Source organism: Asparagus officinalis, chromosome 4 (genome assembly GCF_001876935.1).
Source record: "Asparagus officinalis chromosome 4, Aspof.V1, whole genome shotgun sequence".
NCBI classification, from domain to species: domain Eukaryota; kingdom Viridiplantae; phylum Streptophyta; class Magnoliopsida; order Asparagales; family Asparagaceae; genus Asparagus; species Asparagus officinalis.
The window spans coordinates 32,254,353-32,265,674 of record NC_033797.1 but is presented as its reverse complement, the minus strand read 5'-3'; the positions used below and the strand labels follow the sequence as shown (position 1 = coordinate 32,265,674).

Sequence of the window (11,322 nt, the reverse complement as noted above, 5' to 3'; positions counted from 1 at the left end):
GGCTTTATTATTCATCTTCCTTTTATAATGTTATTTTTTCAAGTGTTTTCACTTTCATAACACTAGATTTCCTCAAGTCAAGCTCGGTTTCATACCGATTCAAATTAAATAAAAATTTAAATAGGCTTTAGATTATATTTATCTCCTCACAATTCAACTATCAACATAAAAATTTAAATTGGGTGTAGCCTATTCAAACAAACATCAAATAAATAAATAATCAAAGTGTAACCGAGGAACAAATTTTAGTAAGAGAATAAACCAAAAATACTTGATCAAAGTGAGCAAAAATTATCAAAGAGTAACCAAGGAGCAAAATTTAGTAAGAAAATAAACCAAAAATACCTAATCACAATATTTAACCACGTGTAGAAAATCTAGTTTGGTGAAAAAGCATCGATTCAATAGCAAACTAAGGCATCTTTTAGATTCAAAACATTTATGATCCGCAGGCTGATAAATGATATCTGTATCAAATGTTTAACCTTCTTTTTACCTCCTCAACCATCTGTCCCCTGGGAACTGCCTCCTCTTGGTTAGCTTCAATGTTCTTTAATTTTATGATGCCACTGTTTAGTTCTGACTCGCCCACAATCACTATCCAAGGGATGCCGGATTGCTTGGCCCGGCTGATATGAGTCATCACCCTCTTGGTAAGTCCAAATTCAGCTTTTATTTTTGCATCCCATAGTTCACTCACCAACTCTGCAGCCAAAGTGAGATCTTTCCCAAGAATAGCCACCAAAACTTGTGTTTCTGTTGCACGAGTTGCCTGCAAAAGACGAGAGAAATAGTAAAGCTTAATGTCCGAGACAAAGTAGTAGTATTAGCAAAAATAATCAAGAGGCATTAAACTACTGAATATCAAACACTTGCAACTCCTGTGAACCTGTTGCAGAAGAGAGAGAGATAGATGACAGAAGACAGAAGACGATTTTGGTAACATTTAAAAAAAAGTAATTAATTTCTTTTTCTCCAAAAGGAAGTACTTAGATAGGTTAAGAGTAGGTTAAGAGAGTCCTAAATATCCTGAAATAATCGTAATGTAGTTTCTGATATGTAGAAATTTCAAATTTCATGATTAGCTTTTCACGTCATGTCGCACAACTTCAAGCATGCTCTCTTTCTTTTCTTCCTCTTGATTTTTTTCCCTTGGGGCTACTAAACAAGTACGCCAGATTTTCTAAGGCCCCAAACCTAACCTCTTTAGTAGTCTTACATTATCACTAACATACTCAAAGTTGCTCACCACAATCTCCCGCAATATGGTGGGGATATATATGTAAAACTAAAATCAGCCCCATTGAAGATACCACAAACATAAACTGTAGAGTACATGTACACATGATTTTCCAAGAAATTATAGATAGAGGAAAGTTAATGGGATGTGATCAATAAAGGTAAAAGAGAATACCTGGTTTTTATCATTTTCAAGCTGCTCCATGATTGTAAATACTCGCTCAATTCCAAGGCTAACGCCAACTGCAGGGACCTGTTTTCCGCTAAACATCCCCACTAAATTGTCATAACGCCCTCCAGCTGCTATAGAACCAACCTAAATACATATGAGAAATTAGAGCATAAAATTACCTAGTACTGCTCACAAAAAATAAAAAAATAAAAGAATAACATTTTTGATGAATTTGAGCATATAAAACTTCGAGAACATGCATCAGTTGAAGAAATACAAAGGCAACTTGTGCTAATACATGTGTCAGTTCAACGAACTTGGCAGCTTAAGCTAACATACAGTAAGAACAGAAACATTTCAACAAACATCAGTGGAGCAAATGCAAAGGTACCTTGTACTAATACATGTGTCAGTTGAGCAAATGTAAAGCCAGATTGAGCTAATACACAGTAAGAAGGGAAACATAATAGTAGAACATACCTTGAGGGGCACGTTAAGTGCAAACAAAGAAACTATAGAAGAAGCATTCAGCAAAAAATTATACACACACACACATCAACTTCACTGTGTATTGCCGAAGATATTTCTCCTACTTTTTTCTCATTCCGCTTGCCTCCCTTTCCCCCTCTTTCCAAGGGTTTTTGTTCATCTATTGCACCAATCTTCTCAAGCACAATCTCTAACAATTGTTTTTAATTCATCTCTTCTACTTAAGTTACATATACTTTTTTCCCCCAGTAATTTACTCATATAGATGCTTCAGCTGCACTGTATTGAGAATTTGGTCACTAAATTATTTTTTTACTTAAGTTGTACATTGAGAAGTCATTCAATATTGCTGTTACTTCAAGTGGTTCTGCTGTAGTCAATTCTCATTTCATTTGCATCCCTTTATAAGTATCCATGTCTTCCATTTAAAAAAAAACATTTTCCCATTTTGCTCTTGAATTTTCTGACTTTTATCTTTATTCCTTAATTACATACATTGCACAAGTGAACTCTATAGCATGCACCTGCGAATAAGACTACACATCAGAGGAAGTATATTATGCCCACATACAGGTGCAAACCTCGAACATATACTGGATAAGTATGATACTATACAGACAGGGGACTAGGGTACAAATATGATATAGGTATGACAAATTTTACACACTTGCAGATTTAAACACAATGTGGATGCATTGTAAAATACAACTAAAATACAATTAGACGTGCATGTGGGTGGTAATGATCATCTACAAGACTATAACATGTGTTAAATGGATAGAATATCAAAAGAACATTAAATCTCAGACATTATAAAATACTTCTGAATTATATAATCGATAGCTACTTGAACAACGATATTCCTAAACTGGAAGTTCTTTATTATGAAAAGTAATAAACCATTGATTATAAACCAATCACCTGTGTAGAGCCTCTGAAAACTGCTTCAAATATAACTCCAGTATAATAATCAAGACCTCTTGCAAGGCTCAAATCAAAAACAACTTTGTCCAGACACCTTGATTTTTCAAGAGCTTTAAATAAAATCTCCAAGTCATTCAATGCAACAACGGATCCAGCGTTTTCCAAGAATTGACTATCCTTGCTTTTCAGTTCTGACAACACTTCAAGAGGCGGTCCTTTTTTCTGAACGAATAAGCCAATCTTTTCTGCTATTTCAACAGTCAATCCTTTGTCATTGACCTAGGTTGACATGAACTTTTAATGAGAAAGGGAAACATGAATCATCTCAAAAGAAATATAAATTATTTGTGTAACAAGTTAGAGAACTTAATTCAAACACTAAACCTATAGGTTAGCGCAATAAAATGCAGCACCATTCCACCGAAACAAATATGCGTTAACATTAAAACTATTGTCGAAGACATGACGAGTTTCTTTGAAGAAACAATCCAGCCTATAACAGTAACTGATCCTGGTAAACAAGAACTCTTTTTTAATCATTGGATCACTATTCATGAAATGGCTTCAGTTAAATTCCTAATTAAATACAGCGCAGGAAATAAAATGGTGTCACCTATATCTTGTGAAACATAAGGAAGAAATTTGAAGTGCTTGATAATATTCTACATATTCCTTGGATTACTATGCATGCACAACAAACTTTGGTAATATACCTATGAGATAAGCTGCAGAAATATCATGTGACTCGTATCTTGTGAAACAGAGTGAAAGAAACTTGAAGGGATTGATCGCATGTTTACAGAAATGCAGAAAATTAGAGAAGTTTAATTCATATTATCATGTCAAAAAGCATTCTTCTCCTTAAATGATGCTTCGATATGTAAACATCCTCAGACTGGAGGCACTATACATCTAACTGTAATGCAAACTCCCTAAAATACTGTGTACAGTAAAATTAAAAGATAGACAACTAACGTAACATAGCATATGTAGTTTACATTCCTTAATTAAGCACAAAATTATGCTTCTTACCAGTTCCTTTTTGATTTCTTGGAATGACTGCTTATCCAGTTTGTCAATACTAGAACATACTGTTCTGAATTTTTCAGAAGGTACGCCAGAAATCTCCAACATTCCGTCCAGTAACTTTCTATGGTTCAACTTTATCTGCAATAATAATAAAAAACTTGTGAACGATTCAGGAACAATCAGGCACTTGCATTTATACTGGATTGTAGCCAAAGTACATTAATGAAGTACTAAATAAAAGATCTTTTATCAACAAACTCATTGATTTGCAATGCATAAGAAACTGATATAATCTTCACGTTAAAGAAGACATAGTAATAAATAATGTAAAAGATCACCAAAAAGTTACCTCATAGTCACCAATGTTCAGATCATTCAGCAATTCTGTCAGAACTCTGATAACCTCAAAATCAGGTTCCATTATGTCATACTGACCGGCAATATCAAAGTCACATTGGTAAAATTCACGGAATCTCCCCTTTGATGGATTATCTCTTCTGTATACTTTAGCTATCTGGTATCTTTTTAATGCACTGATATTATTCATGGCAAGGTATCGTGCAAATGGAACAGTCAGGTCATATCGCAAAGAACAAAGTTCACCACCCTGCAAACAAGTCAAAAGGAGTATTATATACTTACAATCAGCACAATCTTCATATGATATATAAGAAAAATAAGAATAAACAACACAAATCACATATAGACAAACAAATTCAAAGCACATAATTACTAGCTCTCAATAGCAGTAGTTTTTTATTGGAGATTTTTTTAAAAGACCCTTCTTGAAAAATAATTAGCAAAATCAACCATTTTGTAAAATTATTAGCAAAATTGATTTCTTTTTTTAAAAAGAGGTCGACTTTGCAAAAATTCAGCTTTAAAATACACTGGACTAATAGTCCCGTGTATTTAATTCTCATTAATTAAACATTAGGCATTTCAATGCAAAGTACACGATATAGCCATATCAGATTAACTGTAATTAGCGACCACTAATTACACGGGACTACTAGGCCCATGTATTTTAAAGTCAGTATTTTGCAAAATCGACCTATTTTTGGTGACTTGGCCAAAAATATGTCGACTTTGCTGATATTTTCATAATAGGGTCGGTTTTGCTTATTATTATTCAAAAATAGTCTTTCGTAAAAAAAATCACCTTTTTGATTCTGCAGGAGTCCCATAATATATAGAATCAACTCCAAAGCGAAGCTCGTAGCATGGAAGCTAAATTAATTCTCTACAGATGAATCACAAGTTGTAAGTTGTAACATGTCACTCACACTAGTCCGACGTCTCCTTTTCAAATCGGTTCATTATATGCATTCTTGTGATGCATATAATGGCATTATTGGCGGGGGAGGGGGTGGATGAGCCTAAGATGTGTCTTGTATATTTTGTGTATTATGGAGTGCAGGTGAGCTCTTGTTACACACAAGGTTATACCAGGATAAAAAAAATAGTTCTATATTTAGACCAAGAATTTCTTTTTCTCCTACATTTAACTTTGCTCAATGTACCTATGTAATCATGCTGAACGTCCCTTGTCTTTCTATCCAACTTCTATACCTCTAGCAATGCAATTTCGACCATACCTGTGTGTGACCATGCAAGTGTACTGCATGCGTGTAGCTTGTTGGAACGAGGGGTTTTTATCAAATTACCATTTTATCCAATCATAAAGCTAGTACTAATTTCTAATAGATGAAACTAATCAATTAATTCCACAATATTTATAAAAGGGAATATGCATAGAGAATATATTATCATGAAATGAACATCAACAATCTGTAGTTTAAAAAATCAACTGAACAGAAAATATTGGTATGAGACTACAAGCATGGAAACATAAATTTAAGCTAATTAAAATTATATCACTAGTAGGAAGATCATAAGATGACATGAAGAAAAAGATAAATCCCGCATGCAACAATTAATCATAAAAACAAACATTGAGAGCTCATATTCCTAGTAAAACTGTGCAACAATTTCCGAGACATACCTGGTCAGCAAGGTCATATATCAACTTTGAATCTTCTCCGTATTTGCCCATAAGAGTCTCTCTAAGTTCAAAGACAGGAGTATCAAGACCAACTGCTCCATGCATCTTGAAAATGTTAACAATGATTGAAAATGCACGCTCCCTTATGGCCATTTTTTCTTTTGCAAAATCGCGGGTTCCCTATAAAAAGAGTGGTCTTCAGATCATGTGCATAAGGAAAAGCTTCAGTTTACTTTATTCAGCAGTCCACACTCTACAGTTAGCCTTGAAATGTTCTTTAAACTTTAAACTTGTGCTTACAAGACAATAATAACCTAAAAAGGTAGATGGTTTTCTACAAAAGCTTCAACAATGCAGAGAACAATTAAATTCCAGAAATCAACTATGCACTTTATTCCATCTTTCTTCTAAATACATGACTGAATCAGAATATGCAATATTTATCCAGGTATTAACAGTTGGGAAAGGCTACCCTAAAGATAGATAACAGGTATCTTCAGGTTGCAAGAGGGAGTGAAGGAGGGACAAGTCACATTGCATAAAATTTTCTAAGCATATGTTTGGATGGATAAAGCCAAAATCACAAAGCTCAATTTTCTAGATGCATAAGCTTCTATCATCTAATATCTTCAAAATTTAATGAACTTCAATCGGACATTTCTTTGTCCCTCAGTACGTAAAACAGAACATTTTCTCCACCAAATGCAACATTTGAAAAGAGGAATTTATGGAAAAATTACTTCTCTAAAGCCAAGAAAATTGTGAGAATTGAAATCTACAATATCTTAAGGATAATTCATGGTACTGGTGGCCATTGAACTACACGATGAACCCTAATTAAACTCAAGAGGGACGACACAAATCAGTGTGCATCAATGTTGACTTCTACGTTCAACTTTGATGACCACCAAGCACAAACAATTGCTCACACTCAAATTACCAGCATACTTACTTTTGGGATTTTTGGAAGTCTCCTGTTGTCATTGCTTTCAACCATCTCCTTCAGCTTAGTCAGCAGGGAATCAAGTCCACCGTCCTTGGGATCAAAATACAGCAAAAGCACCTGTGCCCACTCAACCAAAACAGCGACATTTTCGACGGATGCTTCATTTGTGCACATAAACCGGTCTTTGAGAAGCTGCCTGATAACAGAAGTCCCCCTCCCTAAAGTCTTCTTCTTTTTCTTCTCCTTCTTTCTATCACCCTTAAAATTTTCTCCATTTTGCTTGATGGTAGCGGGAGGACCAACTTGGGGTTTTTCAATTGACTCGTCAATGTCGAGCACAAACAAAGTCACTGCTGCCTCCCAAGCAAGAATCTCCCTAAACTTCACCAAAAGGTTGTACACAGAATGCAAAACTTCAACATATTCTTCCCCGGATGAAGCCTTTTCAGCAATCAATTGAAAATTCTCTCTTAACTTGTCAAAATTAGGACACCCCTTCTCAAAACTCTCCACCACCTTTGCTTGTACCTCCTGATCAATGATTGAACCAATAGCCATTCTTGCGCGACCTGAACTGCTTTCGCCCAGAGACAGGATAGACATTGCGAGAGGCAGCACAGAAGCAACAAATGCCTTCTCTCTACCACTGCTCCCAACTCCCGTTACCTTTCTAGGTTTAACAACAGCGTTCAATTCTACTCTGATTCTTGAATGCAAAGATCTAACCGCTTCTCTGAAGCTAGCATTAACAGTAGGAATCTCTGCAAACAATTCCGAATCAACCTTATCAGCAAGCTTCGACTCCGATAACAAAACCTTCATATCTGCCGCCACATCGGTCTCATCCTTGATCGAAAACCCATCACCTGACACCGACAAACTGAACACCTTCGAGTCAACCCTAGCTGCTTCACAAGTCAATGCCGCAACAGCATCACACAGCCTCACCAAAGATGAGGAACAGCAATCTAACACTGCACAGATCCCGACCGAAGCAGCAAAAGAACTCTCGATCACTCCAATTTCCTCGCTCGTCACTCCGACGTCATCGAGATTCCTGTTGTTCAATCGGCAGAGGGAGTCAACGAACCCAAACGACGACCCGAAATCCAGGGTTTCGTGCCCGCGCTGGAGGTTTAGGGTTTCTTCGATCAGGGTAGGGATACCGGGTCGGATGTAGGAATCTGAAAGGATGAGCTTGTTCAAGAGGACGACAAGGGCAGCGCGAGATTGCTCTAGGGTTAGGAATTTAGGGTTTGCTGATGAGGGGAAGTCACTTGGGGGAGATATTAGAGAAGGTTTCTTCGATTGAGAGAGCCTCTCTAAAGCGGAAGAGTCGATCTTGACCTTGGATAAGCCACGGGAGATCGAGTAGACTGAGAGAGGAGAGAGGGATGACGATTGTGACGACGGAGGACGCCATTGAAGCGGAGACTGCAGAGCTCGGAGCGGCTCAAAAAACGCGAGCGATGAGCTTCGAAACCCTAACAGAGGAGCGATTAATCCGGGCCTAGAAATAGACCGGCTTGGTTCACTGAGCCGGCTTTCCAATGCAGCAGTTGAGAAAAGCGACAAAATTCAATCATAAACTTTAATTATAAGAAATAAAAATGTAAAATTGATATTGTTTCCTTGTGGTGAACCATGTTTAGCTTAACAATTTAAAAAAACTAATATTAATAAAATATATAAAACATAAAAATGATATTAGTTTGTTAAGATAAAGAAATTACAAGTAGATAACATATTATAATACATGAAGTATTGCAAAAAAACCATAAAAAGTTTTAAAATTGCAGAAAAGACCCTGAAAAGTTCAAAATTATAAAACTCATCCAAATGTCTCAAAACTTAAAATAAAAAACATGAAATTAAAAAATTAACATCAGTTTGCAAAGAATTTAAAATTTACAGTTAACACCTCAATGTCTCAAAAATTATAGAAACACCCTCAAAAGTTTAAATTACAGACAAGCACATTAAAATTCTAAAATTTTAAAACTTACAAACAACACAGATGAATTCAAGAGATTACAAACAACACATTAAAATTTTTGACATTTAAATTTAAATTTTTTAATTAACACCCTCAATTATAGAAACACCTTCAAAAGTTCAAATTATAAAAAACCACCCTAAAATTCTAAAATTTATAAATAAAATAAGATGAATTCAAGATATTACCCTTAGACACCTAAAAATTAAAATTTTCCAAAATTAACCTCAAAATTTTTTAAAAACTCCTTCAAAATTTAAAAATCGTAAAAAAAACTCTAAATTTTCAAAATTTTTAACTAGCACACATCAAATTCGTCGATTGGTAGACCGCTGAAATTTAATATTTTTTAAAATTAATCTATAGTTTTAATAATTGCAAAAGACACTCTCAAAATTTTAGAGTTACAAGAAATATACTAACATTTAAAAAATTACCACCAACACATGAAACATAGAATTTACAACTACCAAACTTAAAAGTAAATTTTTTTAAAAACTCTTTCAAAATTTTAAAAATTATAAATCACACCCTCAAAGTTCAAAACCACAAAAATGGGCTAAAATTTTAAAACTTGGCAAAGAAAAGTGTAATTGTTTGGTATTTTTCATATATATATATATTAAAATTTCTAATTTAGGGATTTACTATCCATTTTCAGCATCTAAGAATAGTCTAAGTTGATACTGGTAAAAAAACAATAAGAATTGATTAAAAACATCCAGTTAATGGATAAATTTTTTAAAAATATTATAGATTAAAAATTATCGGCACTATATAAATTAAAGTAATTTCATATAATTTTAGTAATAAGTTGGGGTAGCCAAAATACATTCGTAACATTAATTGATAGATGTTTAAATCCATAGAAATGATAAAACACTATAATATTATACCTTAGCATTAATTGATTTTAATTTAGAAACTTTAATCTTTGACGTTAATAATATTTATAGGGTAAAAGAATACAAGGAATTACATATGGAGAAACTATTAGAATATTTAGAGATAACTTTAAAAGAATTGAGTTATTTCCATTGCAAATGGGAAAGTGATGGAAATAAATCTAAAATTCAGAAAACGTCAATGAATCACTTGAATTGGCATTAACATAAGACATATCTATTAATGAAGCACTGAATGAGTTACATTAAAAAATAATTTAATAACTTTATCCTAATCAAAGAAAAAATCTCCATGGAAGACATAAGAAAAATTAGTAAGTATTCATAAATTCCATACTGTGTTCTTCAAATTAAATATTAATATTATAATCTAAGAGAAATTGGTAATGAATAATGCAGGTATTTAGTTTAGATCTTTATGGAAAATGACAGGGATAGAGCAAAGGTAATATTATTGAAATAACAGAAATTCTTATTGGATGCACATCAGAAGAATTCATTTTAGAGGAAAATAAAGAGATAGCTTCTAATTTATTTAAGTAATAAATTAGGAACACAAAGAATTTTATATATATGAAATTAATATTTATTCTCATTGAAATAGAAAAAAAATCAAAGTCTATATTTTGAGCAGTTTGTGTTGAACATCATAAGTACATTTGACTTCTTTGTAAAGTTAAATGAGATGATAAAAAATTAACGAGCCTAGGAAAGATAATAGCATAAAAAATACAAAATTAGCCTGATGTCACAATTGATGTAGATGATGAAGACAATACTCTAGAATTGTCCGAGAAATGATAAATGATAAACCTGAAGAAGGATTGATCTTAACTCAATAAAAAATAAAATAGAAGAAATAAAAACAATATTTTATGAATATTTTATAGAATAGTTTAATTATTTTGAGTGAAATTAGGAATCTTTAGAAGGGAGTTTCATGAATTTTTTTCAGTACTTTTATATTCTTATGTGGATGTTTTTATCATATAAAAGTATACTAGAGTTAGCATTAATCTTTAACTTATATTTTTTTATGAAGTCTATCAATGATTAGGAATAAACTTCATATTCTCTTTTGCATCGTTTTAACATACTTTAAATCAATCATTTTGCCATATTGGTTTTAAATATTCACATTCCTTGTATAACACTATTTTAATATTTTTTACTTTGCAATGCTATACTTTCTCAAATAAAGCTTAGTTTCATATCGGTCAAAAATAATATTAAAATTCAAATTATTTTTAAATTATATTTGTTTTTTGTCAATTCAAATATCAACATGAAAATTTAAATTGGGTGTATCCCATTTAAACAAAGATAAAAAAATAATCGGGATGTAAGAGTTTAAAGAAAAAAATGAGCACAAACCGCCAAAAATACTTAATCATGATATTAAATCACGTGCATTGCACATGTGTAAAAACTAGTAATTAGAAACATATTAGTTCTAGAGGTGCTTCTTTTTAACTAAAATCTATCTATCTCAAATCATCGACTATATATCTTACAAACATAGGAGTACACTCCTCCCACTTTAGGGATTGCAAATACCCCAAAACGTTGCCGGAGTCATCGAGAGTTATCCCACCCACGGCCCAATTTATCTATCAT

General features: G+C 33.2%; 1 protein-coding gene across 1 annotated transcript; it reads right to left on the bottom strand.

Moving 5' to 3' along the window:
- On the bottom strand, positions 258 to 11,284 carry LOC109838461 (histidine--tRNA ligase, cytoplasmic-like). The gene is made up of 8 exons (XM_020406906.1): positions 11,271 to 11,284; positions 6,811 to 8,347; positions 5,859 to 6,038; positions 4,203 to 4,460; positions 3,857 to 3,991; positions 2,822 to 3,103; positions 1,415 to 1,555; positions 258 to 772 (listed from the first exon to the last, which is right to left on the bottom strand). The coding sequence occupies exons 1-8, from the start codon at positions 11,282 to 11,284 to the stop codon at positions 473 to 475; spliced, it is 2,847 nt and encodes a 948-aa protein (XP_020262495.1). The 3' UTR covers positions 258 to 472.

Bases quoted from the DNA above. Each gene is read 5' to 3' on its own strand.
- LOC109838461 (XM_020406906.1), bottom strand. The intron at 6,039-6,810 runs GTAAGTATGCTG...CTCTTTTTATAG, and splicing joins GACTTCCAAAAATCCCAAAA to GGAACCCGCGATTTTGCAAA. The intron at 4,461-5,858 runs GTATGTCTCGGA...ACTTGTTTGCAG, and splicing joins TATATGACCTTGCTGACCAG to GGTGGTGAACTTTGTTCTTT.